Here is a 22333-nt window from a genome sequence, read left to right on the forward strand (position 1 = left end):
TTACTACAATACAAATTTTAATTTCAAGATATTACATTGTTTCAATCAATTTTTGCTAAATTACATCTACACATCCTTTAAAATATATTATGATTGTAAAAAACTATATTTACAGGCGCAAATTCTAAACATACGCAGAGTAGCATATTCAAGTACAAGTACGTAGTAAAAATTTTATTTGTCATGTCATCTATGTAATTATGTGTATGTTTCATGTGTTTTGACAACATCCCATTCCACAAGGTATGTTTCCTTGTACTATTGACTACCCTACTAGTGTAGTCAATAAACAAACTACTCCGTAAGAATTATTTTTTAAAAAAAAATCTAAAAAAAATTAAGGAAAAAAAATAAAAAGGGGTGAAATGAAATGAAAAGAAAAATGGAAAGAGATTATAATTCTACAACCTTTCTGCACCGACTTTGGTAGCATGACATTCAAGTAGCCGCCCAATCATCAAAAGCAAAGAATATGAACAACAAATACATATGCTATGCCATTGTCAGGTGGGCCCTAGTGGCGCGTGTCACTACGCTCTAATCTAGGCCACCTCATAATCATACATTTACTTTCCCAATTACTTGTATAACAGTGTACTATAACTTGTAATTCGTACTAATTATTATTCTAAACATTTTATTCGTAGATCACTATTCTATATTTACATTTCTTTATTTTCAGATGTAGATCTAGAGGAGTGATCAAACATAGTTTAGCATTCATGAATGGTTTAACTCGACACGAGCAAGGCGCACGTACTACTGAACGATTTTCTGAACATATCAGCAACTCAGCACAGTATATATGACTGTTGTTTTTGGACAGATTGTGAAGGTCCTAATGAGAATATCAGATTTAGGAGGAATAGGCTTGAAACTACAATATCCAAGGTTACATTTGTCGTGAAAGGGTCAAACAGTGGGAAACTTTTTCACCCAGGAAAGACCAAAAGATAAATAAAAACTTCATGCATTCGAAAGAGTTTCAAGACATGATGTCTGCACCCTCTTCCATGTTTAAACCAGTTCTTGTCAGCCTAAACTGTCCTAATATCCTTGAAAGATCTAGGAGGAGCATGTGGTTACATGGGATCGGAACTTGTCCAACTCTGCCAGGACTTCATCCTCTGGTCGGTAAAGCAAATCAATAATGCGCCACATCTGCAACAGATCAAAGAAAGAAAAGAAGTGAAAAACAGTTTCAGTTAAAAGTGGTAACTACAGATCATATAAGGGAAGAAACTTGGTCCTCTTGTTGCATATAGCAGTTCTGAATTTCTGATCATGGTAATTTTCTGATGTTGGACATGAAGCAACAGATGCTCGTTAACTTTTCTACAAGCAAAAGAACACAGTAGAAGAAGACTGGAAATAACTAATACTGTAGCAAAAAAAGCTATATTCTATCTTCCTTTTATGCTCTATCTTAAAGCACCTAAATTTAGGTTTGTGTAGAAGATGAAAAAATTCTGGCATACAATACATGCAAGATGAAAAAAGTTGCAACTACAGATCATATAAACAAAGAAATCTGATCCTCTTGTTGCAAATAGCTATTCTGAGTTTTGATTAATTAATGAGTCAATTTTCGGATGTTGGACATGGAAAACAACTTGACAAATGTTCATGAACTTTTCTACAAGCAAAAGCTCACACAGTAGAGGAAGAGTGAAGTAACTAGCAAAAGAAGGCTATCCTCTATCTCTCTTTTATGCTCTATCTTCAAAAGCATATTAAGTTAGGTTTGTGTAGGAGATGGATAAATTATGGAGTACAATATGTGCATGATGCACCTCATATGTGAATACATGATTTGCCTGCATGATGCACTTGAGTATATAATATGCATGGGGAGTGAAACCTATTTAAAGCATGAGAACTGAGGTTGCTAACAAAGTTATAACCAATTCTCCAGGTACTCAGTGAAGCAATTTAGAAAAAGGTTAATAGATCAGAGTGGCATCAGACCAAGCTAGCAATATATATATCAATACCTGCAATGTTCCACCTCCGGCAGAGCTTGAGCAATCGTCCGAAACACTGACAATTGTCCATGGATCAATCGAATTCCAGTGGAAGTCAACCACTTTGTCCCTATTCCAAAGAAAAAAGGTTATGCACCTGAAATTGTATCCATCATGGGAGGGAAAAAAAAAAAAGGAATTTTTATTTTTCAAATGCAAAGAGGTCACCATACCTGTGTCCTGCATGCCTGAAAAACAAACCTGCTGGATACTCCGACGCTTTGTTTCCACTCTCTGTTTGCATTTTACCAATCTGAGTATTATCAAAGAAAAAACAATTGTTCAGAACTAAGCAAAATAAAAGTAATGAACATCCAGGTAAATAGTAACACAAAATAAAGGTAATGGATAGCAAAACAATCATTTCATGCTGTAAAAAGATATTCAGCTGGGACCATGCACATATATGGTTAGACGATTTTGTTTTTTCTTAATTGTTTTTCTATAAGTAGAATACTATAAACGTGCAGAACCAGAAACACTCAATGAAATATTGAGTAGACATGAAGTTCCAGCATGTCTATAAGGGCTACAACTCGTTTCAGCCATTCAGTCATTGTTATGTACAACATAAAACAAGGCTTTCCATGGGACAAATTAGAAGAGTATATAATTGCTAGAAAATATTTGTTGAATTATAGAGATGCCTCCCCTACCTTTCAAGAGTATCTTCAAATTAGAAGAGTATACAATACGTCTTTGTATTCACAGAGATCGCAAATAGCCTTAACTGAAGTAAATGGAAAAACTTCATCACATTAAAGATTAGTGTATCCATACCTTTTCATAATCCCATATGTTCAACAGACCATCCTCAGCAGCACTGCCAAAAACTGATCTATTATGTGGTGACCACTGTATTAAAAATCATAATATTCTTTAAATACAATAATCTTTTAGAATACACAAGATAACTAAATATATGCAAGCTAATTCAATAAAGACATGCTGACCTGTACACAAAGGACAGGATCGTTGTGGCCTTGAAATTTATGGACAGGTGCTCCAACTCCCCCCGCAGTGAGATTTCTCCGATCAAACATGTGGATTGAATTATCAGCTGATCTGATTGCACAAAGTGTTGCAATAGTTGAGAGCCAAATCCATACAATTCAAATACCAGTTGCAAGTAATAAAAAGCACGTACCCAGTCAATATAAAATTTTCATCATGAGGGTTCCAGTCAACACAATGTAGATCAGCATTATGGGCCTTTTCAACCTGATGGGATAGAATATATCGTCAGAGATACCTAAGCTGACTCAACAAGCATAAGGACAATCCAGTATTGGTATAACTGCTTAAGATACCATACATATGAATGTGTAAGGCATTTAAAGGGGGTAAAAGTTAATAAAACCAACAATCTATTCAGACAATTGTCGTAATGTCATCTCTAACGGAATATCATGAGCCTGAAGGAATAATGGACAATTGTACATGATAGATAAATGGGGATGCTACTTCTATAAAAATATTCTATGAGAGGGTGAAAGTGAATTCATGATTGGATGCAGAGTCCAAAAGCAAAGTTGCATGCAGAAACTAAAAATCTTCTCACAAAAACAAGAGAGGATTGGCCAGTGACGCCAGTCCTCAGATGGGATTTACACGAAAGGAAGTTAAAGATCTTTCTCTAAAAGCACAAATTAAAAAATTAGTTTGATCTACAATTTGAAAAACTATGCAGAGTTTGCCGAGTGTGCAAGTAACATGATGGAATCACAAAATCTTTTTTTTTTTTTTTTTTTTTTTTTTTTGGGGGGGGGGGGGGGGGGGGGGGGGAACATTATGGAATTACCAAGTTCAGAGATGTTACCTTAGTAGCTGGAGTCAATCCAGTTCTTGAATCCCATAGTATCAAGCAAGAATCATCGCCCACACTGCAAAACTGCTGAGCACTTCCACACACATAGAGAACATGTAAATATTTATAAAAATAAATAAATAAATAAAAAATGACTCTGACTCAGTTACTAGGCAGACACAACATTATGATTCACGCTTTTGGGCACTTAAACGTGTGGTCTTTCAAAAGAAATTTTGCATGTATTGATTCAAAATGAAGTGCCAACTGTCAAATGTCCATACCTATGTCCAGTTGCCATGTATTTGAGGTGGATGATTGAGGTTAAAAAAAAGTCCAATTAACATATAATAGCATAGATGTGACACTGTTCATGACTCTAGACAGATGGTATAACGGGAACAGCTTTTAGTCATACTTGGTCTAGATATTTCAGAGAAAACACAAGTTTAGGCACACAAAACAGTGATTTAGCAAGCTACCTTGTGGGACAAAATTGCACATCCTCCACAGTATCATCATGTCCCTTATAAATGCCCCGTGCTTCCACGGAAGGACTAGCTGCATTTCCATTATTTCCATCGCCAGTCTTAGATGCTGATTTGATATTGCTGCCAGTGGAAGCAGATTTTGCGGCCCCTGGTTCTGTTGCCAGCGTTGAGATATGATCATTTATATTCCACAAAACCACTAATTTATCCTTCCCTGCTTGGAAAAACTTTGCTAGTTAGTAATAATATTGTATGGATTTAGTTATTGCATTTGCTAGTTCAAAGTACACTATTCTATCAAGTTGACAATAATTCCAGACAAGGGAGTATAAAAAGTTACTGATATAAATTCATAAATATCTTTGGCCAGAAAACATTTTGGCGAATCATTATGTACAAAGAAGCCTCATAAAAGAGAAAATTGATTTACTCAACATGTTCATATTACGAGAGCTTTTTGTAGCGTCAATTTGTTAACAATGCATAGCATGCAGTTCTTTCTAGAACTAGGCTCAACAGTCAACACTTCTACCAAAAATGATTTATAAAATGACTAAAGCAGTACTATAACAAAATAAGAGTCACACCTCCAGAAAGCACCAATGGTTCACAAGAGCACATTGCAAGAGCAAATTCAGCATTTTCCTGGTGTCCAGTTAATATCTGCATGACAAGGGATCAACTAACTATTTAAAATTTAAAATTAATATAAAATTTGAACCAACTATGTGATTGTCAAGCACAAAACAACAAAAAGGTGTAAACAAAGGGAACTTCAGATGAAGCCCACCAGATCGGGACGAGAGCTAGGAGCTCCTAGGATAGCATGACGACTAGGTTGTTTTTCCACATCCCAAATTAATACCTGAATGGAAGCAACAAGTTATATTACTTACATTATCAAGGTATAGCAGCATGATTAAAGTACTGCCAATAGCATGTAAATTTCAATGCTCATGTTATGAACACGTGTATTTAAGTAAACAAATAACTCACGTCAGGGCTATCAGTGTGTGTAGCCACTATGTTACTGTTCTGCGGGAGTTCTCTGATCCTGTTCACCTGTAAAAAAGCAAATGTAATAAGTATAGGTACCAAAAAAAAAAAAAAAAAAAAAAAATACAAGGGAAAATTAATAAGAACAAAGTACACAAGAAGATAGGTCAGGTTCAAGAAGCTCTTGATGCATAAATAATGCAAAACAATCACCACAAAGATTACAATGCTAACCATAATCATGCTGTCCCAAGGGAGAAAGAGGTAAAATATGAAAAAATTTCCTAATCTATCTAGTTCTAATAGAGCTGCAGATGCATCACTACTAAGAATAAAAGGAAAACTGAAAACAAACTAGAATCACCAAAGGAAATCATCAGAAGTACAACTTAAATTTTAGTAAGACAAACTTGGCATCTCTCTGCAATTCTGCATATACTCCATTTAAATTGAACATCAACAGGTATAGCCATGGAGGATTAAGGATTGGTTGGGCCTTGGGAGGGAGTGTAGATCAGCTTATTCTAGGAATACAATCAGCCTCTACTAGTCTCTAGAGATTGCAGTCTATCTAAATGAATTCTTACACATTGCAGTTAGAAGGACCTTTAATAACATTCTTCAATTATTCTAGTTGGCCAAATGCCACAACAGCTCTCTTTGGGCTTCCATACAAACTTAGCAGTGACTATTATATGAACAAGTAGGGAAATGGAACATGAACTAGAGATACAATAAATAGTCTGAATATCACTGAAACTTGGTCAAGTACTCCAGACTACACAGAATCAGAATACTTCATGTGATATGATATACAAAAAGACTGATACATTAAATCAATATACTTCGTAGACTATAATATTAGAACATCTAGTTTCCATCAATCCTAGATAAAGACACTATGTAAACTAGTTTGAAAATGCTCAACAAGCAAGACCACTACATGATTATTGATGTAACCCCTTGGCAAAAGAAACAATAAGCATACCTCCCCTGGATGTATGATGGTTTTGAACTTCTTTACAAATGGAGAGCGAGCCTCTTCATTAAACTGAGATACCATCAAAAAAAGAAAAGAAAGTTGAGAGGCTAAGCATTCTAAACTAATAGTAGAAGAAAATTTCTGATAAAGTAGTTAGCATACAAGGATGATATTACCTGAGATATATGCTCTGCAGCAGCAACCCTAGGCTTAACAACTTCAACGTTTGCAATAACAAGTGTATTTGGAACACTCCCATCAGTCTGAAAATAAAGATAAGGAGGATCATCATTTAGTAAAAAGATGATGGAACTTAGCAACAATATTAAATGAAAAGACACATCATGAGGATGAAATTGCCTGTTCAGAGAGATAAAGACGCTGCCGATTCTTGTAGGTGGCTTGCTCAAGAAGTGGACCCCATCTACAACATACAGCCATCACATTAACGGTCTAAATTATTGCTTAAATTCTTACATATATATGGCCATGGAGAAGGACATTGTATTTGGGAAGTATTTTTATGTGGAAATATGGAGTGTCAAGTAAAATAAAACTACAGCAATGAGAAAAGTAAAATCATAGAATCTACAAAAAAAAAATGTTAATTTCACTATTTTGCATTGTTAATTATGAAAAAACTACTGAATATAGGGGATTAATTAGTTTAAACATTGATTTGTTTAGTTATCCCCAATTTTTTCTATCACTTTGAAGGGAATTCCACTGGAATCATAACACGCAGAATATAAGAGATCTACCTAATTTTCCACAGTTTTCCTTTTCCATAAATAATTTCAAACAAAACAGCTATCAAACACTAAAATCATAACTACACACCTGTACCCAGATTTCCTCGTTAAAACTTGATCCCTAATCACATTGGAAATCAAATTAACATCATATGTTTTCCCATCAACAAATGCATTTGATTCACGGCGTTCACCACAAACAACCCATCCATCACGAAACATCTCTCACTCTCATCATATACTTTCCTATTACAGCCCAACATCAACTCCACAGACCTAAGCTAGCTTTCCTTGAAGTGTTTTTGCATATAAGACAAACTGCCACCATGTGTCCACGACAACAACCCAGTATGACTTGTACCCTCGCAGCGCCTAATGTTGCTAACAACCTTTAAATGTACTCAGTCTCACCTCTAACTAGCTCAAGGTAACAGTGATATTAAGATATACAAGGATATATAACAACATAGATCTGCATGTCAAAAACCTAAGCTTTCCTCACATGGATTTTGGTTATGTGACAGTGCAATGTACCTCTCGTTTAATAAGCACAAATATACAACTCCTCACTTCATAAAAGCATACATTACAAATCAAAAAAGGGCATACATTGACATGAAAATATACATGTAATAACCAGAAAAATTAAACTCATGCCATAATCAATAACACAAATTTCTTGAGTATACATCCCAGCAAAAGAAGCACATTTATAATCATGACATTCTATTAAACAACAATCTCAAAATTACAATTATATCAAATTACACCCAAATGTCACCTCAAATATATGCAAATAAAAGTTGAAAACTCTAAAAATTCACAAACCCCAGAAAAACTCAACACACAATTCACCTAATTTGAAGAGAAGAAGAAGAAAAAGGAGAGAGAAAGAGGTATACCGGCAAGAAAGAGAAGGCCAAACAAGATTGTGGTTAGCGAGCCAATCGTAAAGAATGGGTACCAGAGATTTCCACTGGGTGTACTTCTCGTCCACCGTTAGCTCTCCACCCTTTCCAACCCTTCCTCCTTTACCTTTCTCCGTCATCTCTCTCTCTCTCTCTCTCTCTCTCTCTCTCTCTCTCTCTCTGTGATTTTGGTTTCCCGCTTATTCTGCACACCCTATTTCGTCGTCTTTTCTTCTGATTTGCTGAATGCAGTCAGTTCAGAAGTAAGTGCCCCTGCTAAGTATGGAAATATAAATGGGTGTGGATTGTTGTTTATGGGGCTTGGATCATGTGGTACGTGGATCGGCCCGGAATAGATCTACACACGTATGCGTCTCGTGTTTTATTTTGTTCATCTTTTAAATAAAAGTGACGGTAGCTTATTAGCTCAAGTGGTTAAAGCTTCCATCTTGATTCAGGTTATACTGGAATCAATTTTCATCACTTGCTCTAATATATTAGATAGTTCGAATTGCCTTAAACCATAATGTAATATTCTAGTGAAATTAGAAGTCAAGTTAGGGTGTTTTATGGTTATTTAGTTTGTTGTTATCGCTTGACCTAATTTCACTACCTAGCCGTTGTCATGGCTTGACCTGATTTCATTACCTAGCAAAGCAAAGCTTTTTTACTCTGTGTTCCAAAAATTAGTTGAGTAAAACACCAATCATAAAATGGGGTTCTTAAAAACATTAAGCCAAAACTGCTAAAAATAGTAAGTATTGCGCTGATTCCAACATCCAGTTAACATATGTATTGCATTTTGTGCTACCCAATTTGTAGGTGGGTAAGACAAAGTCAATTTTTGTGCGCAAGAAGATCAGTGGCTCACTGCCAAGTATGGAATTTAGGAAGTTTTGCAAGAGGGTAAATCCAAGGAGAGGTGGAAGCATTTTATAAGGTGGCTGAACGCCTGAAATTATTACTATTCCTTGTTCTCGAGTACAACTTAATAAAGTAGCTCATTAGTTAAGCATTGGTAAATGAAATTAGTTTCAAGATCTCCTCCCTCGCCCCTCGGTTTGTACTTTGTTATCAAACTATTCGCATGCATATGAAAAAATGTTAAACCCCATTAACAATATAAAAAGAAAATGTATAAGACCTGTATTGAAAAGTCATCAGTTAATTGACTCGTAAGTCTTGTATACCATATTGTTTGAAAGACTATACTCTCGGAAGCCTTGAATCTTGACATTTTCTCCAAGCCAGCTTGCTAATATTAAAGGCTTTTTACTGATAGCCTATGAACAAGGATAACATGGTACTTTCAGGGGGGGAAAACTGATTGAAGCACCAGCAGCCTTTATATAAATACTCCTGGCAGGAAGCATGCTTTGAGCCTTTGCTATTGAGTGAATTTGATCACAGCTGTTAGAGGAGATAAAAAGGAAAGGGGATGCAAATATGCGAGCAGATATGATCAGCCTGAACACTGTTTGGGCTTCGGATATTTCTGCCTGCAATTTCCATGAAATCTCTTGTTAGTAGAGTTCCAAAATCCACTATGAGTACCATTTTGAAGCAATTCTGTCCAATATGACATTAGAAGAACAGAAATATACCAAAATGTATCTTTTTTCTCTTGCTCTAGAAACTCCTCAAAAGAGATATCACTCTGCTCGGTATCTGGATTTTCGACTAGTTCGCCTGATTTGGCCTTCAACTCCATGGAAGCCCCGATTTCAAGCATCTGAAGTAAGAAAATACAGTTTCATACCCATCATTTATCATCCAGAAACTATCACATAGGATAAAAGTTTAGAAAAAAATATCAAAAAATTTTGAATGCACAGCATTTTATTGTGAGGATGTCAGATGGACAGGACAGAAGTACATCCCCAAGTATCATACTCGAAGATAGTAAGATCTTAATTTTTACCTAAACTGAACCACAAGTGTCCATACCCATTTCTAACTTTCAAGAATTCGATATTGACACCTAATGTCAGATGAAGGGTAAACAATACAAAAGAATGCAGCTGTTGATATTGCAATTTTGGACCTATTCAGATCTATTATCCATTGTTTCAAACTGACTAATCTGTTTTCAGATACATATGGTCTCAATTCTCTCAAATTAGCAGTTTGAACATACTATTATCCATCTATCCTCTATTTTCTCTTTGTTTTAAGCTGAATGGCGTGTAAAGATACAATAGATTGGAATCACAAAATGGTATAATATGTAGTTCATATTCATAAGCAGATGTCTTTTATAATATACAAGTCTGAAGTGTCAACTTCCTCATAATTTTCTGATGATATAGAAGAACCAGGCACCAGCAAAATACTGATCTACAAGAAAAGACATGTAGTTATTATATCTCATTCTCTTACTCTTGTGTCACATTTTTTCCCCTTAGTTGGGTCATGATAGGAAAAGGATATGTAAATACCTTCTTGTACGCCGGTGAAAGCTTAAGCTGATGCTGAAGCCAGTTATAAACAAATGCATCCTCCTCTAATCTCTTCTGATCTGCCTCTAGCTTGTATAACTGGAAATAACAATAACATCATTCAACATTTGAGTTTATAAACAAATCATACTGTCTTGCGAACATTTCACTCGTACCTGCTGTCGAAGTCGGTCAAAGGAGGATCTATCAGCCTTGAGTATTAAGGCCTTGGTTATTGTAAATTTACGTTTGATGCCCTCAGACCTGCATCAGAAAAAACATTAGAATGCAATAATTTATAGTGTTTGCTTTTTTCCTGGGAGACAAAGATGGTGTCAAAAGATGAATTATATTCTTTGAATATAATAGATACAATTTCACAGAAACACAAGCAAAGAGCCATGACATTTTAAAGTCAAAAACAAGTTAGTCCCAAAGTATATAAAAGGACGAGCCTTGCCACAAACTAAAGGTTAAAAACAAAATTGCTGGGTGATGGGGCTCTATTGCTGGAATGAACCTGAATAAATGTTTAGACTTACTTGTGCTGTAGCTCATTCTTAGCATCAACCAGGCAGTTAACAAACTGGCAAACCTACAATTTAGGAAAACAAGACACAGTTATAACCTATTATGAAAGAGCCTTTTTGCCTAACAAACTAGCCATAATCATCTTTCAATTCAAAGAGGTAACAGCCCAGATCATAATTGATTTATTTCTCATGTCTTATCATGGCAATGAGTTCTGTATGCCGGGCTCAAATTTCACTCTGTCAGTACAACTATAATTTATCTGCATCAATATACAAGATTTCCCCTCTTGAAACTTTTCAACAAGAGCAGCCTTCATCAAACATCCATACCTCTCTTCACTTTAGAAAGGTTTTCTAAGAAATGCTATCAAAAATCAAAAGGCTACAGAGATATAAGAAGACATGCATGTACTATCATAAGTCAAATAGGCTCATGAACATATATATACCACAGATCCCACAAACACATTTTTCGTGGGTAAAGACTAACCCCTTGTGGTGCTTTTATGATGCAGGATTTTGTTATTCAGCCAATTCAGTGGTGCATAAGCTGAAGTTGCCAGCTCCAATTCTAAGCCTAACAATTCTTTTTGTTAATCTTTGACTTTTGAAAATAAAGTCAAAGAGGTAGTTAGGCAGGTAGGTATTATCTTCTTCTTTCAGACTTTTTATACTCTATAAAAAAAACAAGTAGGCTCAGTTTTTTCATGTTTTAACAACTCACTAATGAGTAATAACCACTGTTTCAAGCACATTGTACTGAAAGTTTCTACTCAACAACAGTTTCATCCAAGTTGATGATAGCAGCAAGGAGAGTTGAAAACAAAAATCTGCAAAAGAAACTAATTAACACCCATCAAATTCGTTAGATATATTATCTTGAAACCTAACAGATTGATAAGGCGCTTGCAAGAGTGTAAGGCCAATACATATCTAACGCTTGAGAGGGGGTACTGCTTAATAATTCAAAGTGAGGCAAATTATAATAACCTACAAGGCTACAAGTCTCTTTGTCTAAATCCCAACATCAGACTGATTTTTAGCTCGTAACAATAGCCAAGAATCACTAACATGTGTTAGCATTTAAACCTTCTCCACTCAACAAAAGCAGGTGCAACTACTACAAGATCATTACTTAAATAATATACACATGGCAGTTCAACCAAAGCCATAGAACTATAGAAGATAATAAATCATTCAGAAATGTGACCTGGATTAATACTGAATATAAAGCCTAACTTTGACCAATATAGCCTTTGTCCCAAAACGAAACCTGGATTAATAATGAATACCATTCCTAAATTATACTACCTCTGTTACTCAATAGTTGCATCATATCACCGTATTACACTATTCTTAAACCAATTTTGACCACATTTGTTTACTAAGGAGTAATATATAAAATAAATTACTTTTTTCCAATTATTGTTCAGTTGATCTCAATATATATTTTCAAAATATAACTTTTTATAAATTTTATAAAAGCATAGTTAAAGATAACGATCAAAGTAGCACATTGACATACCTTTCCGATCAAGATGATTCAACTATTAACAAATAGAGGAAGTACAAATTCTCGACTGCAATGATGATCAAAACCATATACAATCAACATCAAGAAAACTAACTGCTACTTAAAACATCAAAACACGAGCAACAATCGAATTGCTTGATCAAAAATATAAATTGACATTTGTAACACCATCATATTTATCATCATCATCAGTCATTATCATCAAATTCATCAAAATAAGTTAAACATTAACTCAAAAGAAAATTCAGATAAAAAAAATTAAGAGATAAATTCAAAACCTGAGCTAATGTTAGTCCTTTGGATTGTTGAGACTTAACGAGATGATCATACTGTTGTTTGATCTTCCTCTGAGTAACACTAGAAGATGAGGTAAAAGGGTATAAACACACTAATTTTTCTTTATTTAAGAAACCCAAACCCTCATTTTCTCTCTCATCCCCTCCATTTTCCAATTGCTGCTGCTTCTTCTTCTTCCCCTTCCTCTTTTTCTTCTTCTTATTCCTTTCAATTTCATCCTCTCCACCCGAATTCGACCCGGAATCGATGCTCGAAAACAGAGCGCCCCATTTGGGGGAATTCGAAGGTGAGACCTCCAAAATGATTGATTGATTCAATTGGGTCGGATTCAATTGATGGGCATTTAGGGTTTTATCTGAAATTTTAGAGAGAGAAAGTTTGAGGTTAGAAATGGAGGTTTGAGATGGTGGGTGGTCTTCTTCCTCTGCTCTTTTGAGTCGTTTGAAAATGGAGAAAATAAGAATTGAAATTGAGAGGAGAGAGAAAGATAATAGCAAGTATAGGGTTGGCAAAAATGGATAAATAGGATGAAATGTGATAGAAGAAGAAGGAGGGCAACTGAAAGAAGCCGCCATTGATGGAGTTACACTGGTTTTATCTGAAGAATTTCCAGATTTTAGAGAGAGAAAAAGGGTACTGATTCTACGTACTAAAGAAGTGTTTTGTTTTTATTGCTCAAGTAGGTAGATTTCTGTTCCAGAAAATCTATTAATCTCGTCTTTCGAATGTGGCTTTAATGTTGTTGGACTTTGCTTAAATTAATCAAAGTTGTTTTTTTTTGTACTTTTCGTACCCTAAGTCCACCATTTATGATTGGCTCCACCTTAATTATCCTATGCGATTAAGGTTTGGTGTATACAAGTTGGCTCCGGGTCTGTTCACTTCAACTTAATTTCATTTCAGTTCAATTTCAATAAGTTCAACTCAGTTCAGCTCCAATCAGTTCAGTTCAGCTCCTAATTTTCTTTTCTCATAAAATATTCATTTTAGCTCAGTTCAATTCAATTCAGCTCCAATCAGTTCAGTTCAACTCCTAATTTTCTTTTCTCATAAAATATTCATTTTATCTCAGTTCAGCTCCAATCAGTTCAGTTCAGTTCAGCTCCAATCAGTTCAGTTCCGCTCCGATCAGTTCAGTTCACCTCAATTCAGTAAATGTGAACAGGCCCTCAGTAGTCAATTACGCATGTCAATGTCAAGTATAGGAAGAGGGTAGAAAATTTTCTGCTACCGTTTATATGTAGAATATAAAATGAGTTCCTCAACATCTCTACTAATAGACTCTTTTTTTAATAGGTAAAAAAAAAAAAACCATATATATATAACATTAGGAGAATCACTGAGAGGAATTTAAAATTACTGATCCTTGTTCAATGGTTAATCATCTAGGAGATTTTCGTCTCACGACTAACTTTCAAATTTGATTTGGCTTACCATCAATTGTAGGTGTTGAGACATCAACCAAACCAACACTTCTCACATGTTAAACCAGTTCAAATGTACTAGTTGATACCTAAGAGTATAGCGGAGAGATAAGGGAATCCTCTACGGGCCAAGAAAATTTAGACGGTGAGGCATCAAACAAGCGTAAATGGGCTACTCTTTATCTAGGGGTTTGTACATTATACATTCAAATAATATATGTAATGAGATTAGCATCATAATTATCCCATAATATCAATTACTGTTAGCTGCCAAGTCAGAATATCAAGGAATAATTTTCTGTTAGACTATTTTGTTTGTTTCCTATAACGGTTTTCTTAGGTGCAATGTATGAAGGATTAGCTGTAATAAGTTGTTATTAGATACTCTTTTAAGGGTGTAGCTTGTAATCATTCTGATTAAGCAATCTAATTCTAATCCTTATCTCTCTAAATTCTCTTCCTCTCTGAAACTCTCTGTGAATCCTTTGCATTGAAAATGATTGCATAATCAATCTATTTTACTCATCAATATGAAAACAATATTCTCTCTCACTCTCTCTCTATCTCTCTCTCTCTCTTTGGTGTGTGTGTTTAAAGAGCTAGAAAGATAGGTGATGAGAATCCATCACAAAATCTGCTGCAAGCCTACAACCAAGAGGGAAACCCTATCTAACCAAATGAGATATTCCTCACTCTCTTAGAACCGTAAGCAATATGGCAGATTTTTTAATGGTCAATTCTTTTTAAAGTTTTTCTTTTTATTTGGGCTACTAGGTTCAAACATTTTTGTCATTTGTTTTTATTCGGGCTACTGATTTGAACATTCTAAGTCATTTTGTTTTAACTTGGGCTACTAGTTGAAACAGTTAAAGTCATTTTATTTTTAATTGGGCTTTACTAAAAGAATTGAATTTGAGCCTTCCTTAACAGAAGATAAAAACGCACACAAAAAAACCAAATGGAAATGATAAATGATAATTGTGCTTGAGACTACTTGATGAGAGTATCAACTATGGAGTAAAAGCATAACTCGTGCCACCAAATAATATGATCAACCAGTCTAATCAAATTCAACCATATAGAAGAAAATAATCACTAGGTGGTGATGTTATTGTTAACAATGAATTTCTTTTCGTTAGCTCATTGGTGAAGAGTTATCAATGACAATATGTTATAAATAATGGAGTATAACATTTGGCGACATCCAACCTTCCTTATTATTATTGTAATACACTCAAATTCTCAAAAGCCTTACCCTATTATTGAGCATTTGAGCTACATGTTATACTATGTCTATGGTCAAAACTTAAAAGCAATCGTCCTAATGGCAATAGAAGTCACTATTTACGTACATAAAAGTCAAAATAATGTATATGGTCTACAATTCAACATACAACCTTGTAGAAAATTCTTTATCTAACATTAATTCTAGTAAATTATATTTAAAGTGTGAAATTTTTTAGAAAAGTTTTATTCACTTGTAATTTCTTATTCATTTACAGTTTGTACTATCCGGAAGTAGGACTATGTTCTGCAGCACGCGTAGTGTTTGGATCCGACAATCGACGTTGTCATGTTAATGCGTTGTTGAGCATGCACTATATGGTCCTAAAACAGTGTAGAGGGCAACTCTTATGTACCTACAATTTATATGTGAAGCTAAATTTGAAACAACACACCAAAATGAATGATCTACAAGGTGCTGATTATTCTGTGACTGATGTACAGATTAATTGGGACCATTTGAGTGAAGATGCAGAGTAGTTCTTCTGCAGCATGCGCAATGTTTGGGGCTGCGTCACTCCCTTCTGGTCCTGCGACCCGGGACGGATGGACGCAGGGCCGTCTCCGACAATTTGGTGGCCCTGTTCTAACTATCAAAATTGAGCCCTTCAATTTTTAGAGGACTATTTTAAAAGGTTAAAAATATTATTATTATTATAAAATGACTTTTTTTTTTTCAAGTACGGTACTACAAGTTATTATAAAGCGAGCTTAAATATTCATAGTACTACGTTTAATAGTAATTTAATAAAACAACAAACAAAAACTTTTTATTTAAAAAGTCAACCTTCTAATATTTTTTGAAGCAAAATCCTCAAATATGTCTTCATAATCAAAGATGATTTTTTAGGTTTTAGTTTGGAAATGGTGGACATTTACGAGGAAGAAGGTGAATATGTAAGGTTATAATTTTTATTTTTTTAAATTATGGCCCCTGATTTTGGGGGGCCATGTTACGTGTGTGAGAAAAAACATGTCTAAAGACGGCCCTGGATGGACGGGTTGTTATTTGGGGAGTAGCTAAGCTTAGATTGTCTCGAAAGTACAGTCTTCCAAACACTTGGAAGCACCTTTATGAAAAATGGTATACTATGTCCAAAAATTACTGCGTACTGTATTATATTTGAGATTAGGCAAAAATTAAAATTATATGAATTGAAAGAAAAGTGTACGAATTGTGAGAGGAAAATGATTGATGTCATTTGATGAAGCTATAAGAGGACCAAATTACATGGTCTAAAGTACGTCTTTATTGAACTTAAACATACATTACATTTTGCAAATATCATAGAAAACGCTACAAAGCATAAGCATTTACGTACTAAGAAGAGAGGTTGTTGATCATACAAGATCCTCGAGTTAATCTAGCCTCTTTGAAGCAAGTTCTTGAACCAATAAGCAGACATCTTTGGATATCTTTTAAGGTCTTTGTAATCAACATACACTATACCAAATCGTGAAGTATAACCCAATCTCCATTCGAAATTGTCGACTAATGACCAGGCAAAATAGCCAACAACGTTTGCTCCCTCATCAATGGCCTTTTTAAGTGCAAGCAAGTAGCTTCTATAGTAATGAATTCTTTTCGTATCGTGCAATCCTTTTGGAAGAGTCACATTGCCAGAATCATCCATACCTGCAATTCATATAGAAACGTAATCATTTTATTGTTTGCATCTTGACTTATACAAGAATGTTGTACAATATTTATACTCTTAACCATTAAGATACATTCAAGAAACAATTATGAGTAATTTTGGTAGATATAAAACAGGGCTTATTACCATTCTCAGACAAAATGACTGTGGGATTTCCATATCGCTCCTTAATGTAGTTAATTGCCTTGTATATACCCCATGGTACCTCATAAAGCCAGTACGAGTTTTCCTAAAAAAAAAAAAAAACAATTGTTATACATAATATTGATGGCGCCTAGCATCATGGATTGTGTACACATACAGGGTTACAGATAATTACCTTGGGACCAATTTGGACACCGTTTTTACTATCTGCAGTAATAACCATATTCACCAACAAGAAATAGTTATATAAAGAAAATTAGGAAAAAGAACATAAAAATAGCTATAATGAGTGGAGTATCATACAATTAAATCCAGCATGCCAGTCTTGCTGGTAGCCCAACGTCTTTGGCTTGCTTAGTTGATTATACATGTAATAAGCTGTATACTGGTTGATTCCCACGAAGTCCATCGACCCCTTAACCATCTTCACCTCTTCTGGTGTGAATTTCGGTAGCCTATCTCCTACTATATTTTGCATTGTTCTTGGATATTCTCCATATACAATCGGGTGTATAAACCTATACATATATTTTATAAAATGCAATAGAAATAAATGAGCTTTTTTGTAGGACTAATTTACTTGCACAAATCAACAAGGAAAAGGATTTTCACCATCCAATATGAAAGTCGCGTGCTCTTTGAGCTGCATAGTTGTCTTGCTTTCCTCTTGTAAGCGGTTCATACCACACAAAATCAAGCAGGATACCAATTCTTCCCTTTTGTTTCGCCTACAACACGAATTAAAACAATTGAGGCTTCCAATATGTATGTTACATCCCCTTTGTACAAAAACCACCAGCATTAGTGCATTACTATTTACTAGCCATCTAGAAACTGTAAAAATACTTACTAGGTATTTTTGTCGGTATCTTTGAACTGCAGCAGCATGAGATAAAATCAAATTGTGAGCTGCAATATATGGCTCTGTACCTGAATTCCCCGCAGTACAGTTACCATATTCTTTGGAACATCTTCCTGGAGCAAAAAAACCGTTATCATACCCTAGCGCGGCCACAACTCTAGGCTCATTGAATGTCATCCAATTCTTCACTCTGTCTCCATATGTCTTAAAACAGAAATCTGCATAGTCAGCAAAATCTTTCCTGCATTGCATGTACATACACAAATATAACAACATTATTATTTTTACACTTGATCTTTTTCAGAACAACTGAAATCGTTACATACACAACTCTCCGGTTAAGCAAACCCATGTATCTCTTCTCGAGTGCAAGAGGGAGATCGTAATGATAAAGATTTGCATACGGAGTTATGCCTACAACAAAATTAAAATCATCAAACTCCAGTTTAGTACCTTGATGTTCATATATTATATACTTATTCAAATGTTTGATCAGGGGCGCCACAAATGTAATATAATCATCAATCATACCTCGTTTAATTAAATAATCGATTAGTCTGTTATAATATGCTACACCCTTCCAGTTCACTTCTCCAGTACCATCTACATTCGATAATGAATCAAAGGATGAATCAAAAGGTTGGTTATTTCATAATGCAATGATAATCAACTTTATTAAGATTAATACAACATTTAAGTAAAGTTGTTGACTCACTTGGGAAAATACGTGACCATGAGATTGAGAAACGGTATGCATCCATGTTAAGGTTTGCCATTATATCAATATCTTCCTGCGACAGTTTTAATTAGCTGAATTGCTAAATTTATTACATTATTTTTTTAAAAAAACTTAAGGCTAATTAATCAAGTAGAAATATTTTTCACGGTGAGAATTGCTGGTAAATTAAAGTACTCGTAGTAATGAACTTATTGTACTTATTTCAAATCAAGAGCACTATTGGTAACAATGTAGTGTCAATGGACTAACTTAGCCAAAACATATGAGACGAACAATATATTATTTTATTTTGCTTTATTTATTAAGTGAATATAAAGAATTCTTAAAGGGTAACAATTATGTAACCAGAGTAGAGATATCAATAGGATCCATCATAAGAATGGTCCACTCACAGTCTCACACTCACACAATTAAGTAGACCAGTAAATTGTGAAAAAATTCATTTTCCTTTTTTGTTCTAACCTGATAGAAAATTTATATTTTAAAAAAAACTTGCAAAAAAAGTGACTAGAAACCTTTCACGTGAATTTTAAAGAATCGACATCAAAGATTAAATACAAATTTGACTAGCAAAAAAAATTACAAATTTGACTACATTTTGTTTTGACAAATGCCACTAAGGGTAAACAACAATGGCCCATATTTTCGAGCTTTAACAGATACCTCTACAAGGGCAACAACTTATTTTTTTTCTTGGATTTACACTCGTGTTTACTATTTTACTCCGTCATGGTATTTTAAAGTGTCTTATTTTGACCTTTTTTCACGTTGTTTATCTGCTCCACATTAAATTGCTGTATGAGATTTTGTTATCGAGTAATGTTTTCGAAGATTATTAACTATTTTTAATTGATACTGGCATATTATTGATAATTTAATTTATTAAGGAATGTATGATAAAATTATAATAAGACAAATGTTAAACATAGCCCTTAGGGCTATGTATAACCATTAATACATGTCTAGAGTCTCTTATATTTTCAATAAAAATAATGATTGCCTAAAAATAATAATCTACAGATTTAATATTTATTGGGAAGAATAAAAAACAACAACCCAATAAATAACACATACCCACATATGTTAATTCCCCATGAAACTAATTGGCGCCTAAATTGATCAGACTTTTCGATTTACCTTTTAGATTTTTTTTCATCTTTATGTGTCATGTGTTATTTTTATCTTGCTTAAACTCATTAATGCTTAAAAATCTTTTATAATTTTTTAGCTCCTAATTATTAACTATCTTTAGGATTGTATATCTCAATATAAACACCATATATGACTATATGAGGTGGTAGATAGAGCCATAGAGGAAGATAACTATTGTAATAAAATCATGATAATCCTTAATTATGGAGAATGAACCAATGCGATCTGTAGTTTCCAACTAAATATATATGTTTCCTTTATAATTTATTGTATCCACAATTTTTGCTAATACTCTGATCTGATCTTATAAATTGATAAATAATTTCTCCAATTTATGTATTTATTTACTACGTATTTTATTGAAAAGATTAACAAGAACCCACCTCTATACATCACTACAAAATTCAACATTCATGTATAAAAAAAAAAATAATAATAATAAATAAAAAACAAAAACAAAACAAAACAAAATTCAACATACATTTTTAGGATTATTAACACTACTCCCATTGTTATTTAGACTCCCATGTAAACATTACTCCCATTTTTTTAATAGGATCCAATCAGCAAATTAACACTTTTTAGTACTAAGTACAGTACTTAATATATTTACTACCTAACCGACATAATACAATGCAATAAAACCAAGAAAAATATACTTACATCTAAATATCTACAAGGTTGCCCGTTTATGGCCACCCGTGTTATTAGTTCCTTAACTTCTTATGCTTGGAAAGTCCATTTCTCCATGACGTGGTGAGAATCATGAATTACATCGGTCCAAAAAACAAATTTTAATCTTAAGGACAGCTGAGCCGAACATGTGGAAGCAAATTATTCCTTAATTTAATTGATCAAATTCTTATAAATTAAAATTGTAATTTAAGCATGTAATCAAATAACGTCTACATTATCTGAGTTACCGATGTCATTGCATAGGTGCTAGTACATACGCACAAAAGTTTAAATGGGCGAAGGGTCAAGAGTCAAGACCTAAGAGCAACATTCACATGCAGCAATAACTGACCTTGTACCGATGATATTGGTCCACTGTAACCTCAGCAGTTGCATTATTAGCCACAATCCCTGTTTATTTCCACATACAACGAATGAATAACTTTATTTAATACTAGTAATGAATTGACTTGTTGATGATACACTACTTTCACTTTCATTGTCTACAAAACATAAGCGCAAGTACCCATAACCTCATTTTTGAATACGTAAATAATTACGATTACACATATCAATGTGACAACTAATTCTAAACATAAGGACTAATAGATAAAAATAGACTCAATGACGAACAAGGAAAATAAATGTACCAGGTTTTTTAATGAATTCATCCCAAATGCTGGGGCCACGGCCATCCTTATGAGCCATGCCTTCAACTTGGTAAGCCGACGTCGCGGTACCAAAAACAAAGCCCTTAGGGAAGCTCTTCCTGCTTAACCCACCGGTATCAAATTTTGTAGCTAGTGTAAGTGTAACAAGGAGACTGAGAATAAGTGAACATAATGATAATGGAAAAACTCTCATTGTAAACCTTGATATAACGAGAAAATGGGTTTTAAAAATTATGTTATTTTTGTGTCGGCTAAGGTTTGAATTATAGGCAAAGAAGTGGGCAATTTATAGGACTTATTGAAAGAGTTCAAAAAGATATTATGCTTTTTAATGCTTGTGCCAATAATGGACAGAAGAGCTTCGGTACAAGATTTTTTTTGGGCCAAATCAGGATTTGGTCCCACCCACAGTATTACATGGATGAGATCATTGCTAAACCATGCTTCATCATGCATGCCTCACCAGTCACCTACTCTTTATTCCACTATCATAGGCCGTTTGATGAGTGGGAATGAGAATATATATATACGGGATAAGAGGGTGAAATAAGGATACGGATTTTTTATATGGGGTAAAAGATTTGGATGAGTTAGGAAAAATAGTGTGCATATAATAAGGAAATAATCATATGTTATTTTTGTTTGGTATGAGTTGGAGGTAAGCTAAGAGTAATTGATAGTTGATTGTATATCTTTATTACAGAGTATTTCTCTGATTTTTATTCCATTTATGATGCACTCTATCCTCTATGTATGCAAGTGTTATTTTTGGTGGGATAAAGAGGGACTTAATCTCTATTTGTATCCCATCACACCACCCTTAATATTATATTTATCATGTTAAGCTTTTACTTGGTTAGAAATTAGTACTAGTATTTGCGATTGAGAAGGATAAAACTAAGGAATACTCACTATAACGTGCATTCCTATTCAAGATTTAAGTTGCGGAAAGTTGGGTATTA

At 34.2% G+C, this 22333-nt stretch overlaps 3 protein-coding genes across 3 annotated transcripts; all 3 read right to left on the reverse strand.

Annotated features, from left to right (window-relative positions):
- Window positions 1-603: 603 nt before the first annotated feature.
- Window positions 604-8186, reverse strand: LOC145616609 (WD-40 repeat-containing protein MSI4-like). The gene is made up of 15 exons (XM_081671364.1): window positions 7955-8186; window positions 6661-6724; window positions 6477-6563; window positions 6307-6369; window positions 5319-5384; window positions 5113-5187; window positions 4910-4985; window positions 4314-4536; window positions 3844-3925; window positions 3172-3245; window positions 2978-3089; window positions 2805-2879; window positions 2198-2277; window positions 1995-2094; window positions 604-1161 (listed from the first exon to the last, which is right to left on the reverse strand). The coding sequence occupies exons 1-15, from the start codon at window positions 8098-8100 to the stop codon at window positions 1066-1068; spliced, it is 1419 nt and encodes a 472-aa protein (XP_081527490.1). The 5' UTR covers window positions 8101-8186; the 3' UTR covers window positions 604-1065.
- Window positions 8187-9083: 897 nt separating this feature from the next.
- On the reverse strand, window positions 9084-13470 carry LOC145618072 (uncharacterized). The gene is made up of 6 exons (XM_081672853.1): window positions 12744-13470; window positions 10941-10993; window positions 10575-10662; window positions 10399-10497; window positions 9565-9692; window positions 9084-9459 (listed from the first exon to the last, which is right to left on the reverse strand). Exons 1-6 carry the CDS (start codon window positions 13335-13337, stop codon window positions 9423-9425), a joined length of 999 nt encoding a protein of 332 aa, XP_081528979.1. The 5' UTR covers window positions 13338-13470; the 3' UTR covers window positions 9084-9422.
- A 3203-nt stretch (window positions 13471-16673) lies between these two features.
- Window positions 16674-21635, reverse strand: LOC145616490 (beta-glucosidase 44-like). The gene is made up of 11 exons (XM_081671220.1): window positions 21351-21635; window positions 21053-21111; window positions 18850-18925; window positions 18666-18737; window positions 18461-18548; window positions 18123-18375; window positions 17885-18000; window positions 17576-17790; window positions 17448-17479; window positions 17255-17357; window positions 16674-17106 (listed from the first exon to the last, which is right to left on the reverse strand). Exons 1-11 carry the CDS (start codon window positions 21562-21564, stop codon window positions 16835-16837), a joined length of 1500 nt encoding a protein of 499 aa, XP_081527346.1. The 5' UTR covers window positions 21565-21635; the 3' UTR covers window positions 16674-16834.
- Between the last annotated feature and the right edge of the window lie 698 nt (window positions 21636-22333).

Source organism: Chenopodium album, chromosome 26 (genome assembly GCF_948465745.1).
Source record: "Chenopodium album chromosome 26, dcCheAlbu1.1, whole genome shotgun sequence".
NCBI classification, from domain to species: domain Eukaryota; kingdom Viridiplantae; phylum Streptophyta; class Magnoliopsida; order Caryophyllales; family Amaranthaceae; genus Chenopodium; species Chenopodium album.

What these genes read in the sequence shown, in the direction of transcription:
- LOC145616609 (XM_081671364.1), bottom strand. Translation starts at nt 8,100, where the DNA reads ATGACGGAGAAAGGTAAAGGAGGAAGGGTTGGAAAGGGTGGAGAGCTA. An exon ending in GAAAATTTTATATTGACTGG is followed by an intron (nt 3,090 to 3,171) that starts GTACGTGCTTTT and finishes TTGTGCAATCAG; the next exon opens with ATCAGCTGATAATTCAATCC. An exon ending in TTCAGGCATGCAGGACACAG is followed by an intron (nt 2,095 to 2,197) that starts GTATGGTGACCT and finishes TCTTTGGAATAG; the next exon opens with GGACAAAGTGGTTGACTTCC.
- LOC145618072 (XM_081672853.1), bottom strand. Translation starts at nt 13,337, where the DNA reads ATGGCGGCTTCTTTCAGTTGCCCTCCTTCTTCTTCTATCACATTTCAT. An exon ending in TTGACCGACTTCGACAGCAG is followed by an intron (nt 10,498 to 10,574) that starts GTACGAGTGAAA and finishes TGTTATTTCCAG; the next exon opens with TTATACAAGCTAGAGGCAGA. An exon ending in GAGAAAAAAGATACATTTTG is followed by an intron (nt 9,460 to 9,564) that starts GTATATTTCTGT and finishes TGGAAATTGCAG; the next exon opens with GCAGAAATATCCGAAGCCCA.
- LOC145616490 (XM_081671220.1), bottom strand. Translation starts at nt 21,564, where the DNA reads ATGAGAGTTTTTCCATTATCATTATGTTCACTTATTCTCAGTCTCCTT. An exon ending in ACCAATATCATCGGTACAAG is followed by an intron (nt 18,926 to 21,052) that starts GTCAGTTATTGC and finishes AAACTGTCGCAG; the next exon opens with GAAGATATTGATATAATGGC. An exon ending in GATACCGACAAAAATACCTA is followed by an intron (nt 18,001 to 18,122) that starts GTAAGTATTTTT and finishes TTCGTGTTGTAG; the next exon opens with GCGAAACAAAAGGGAAGAAT.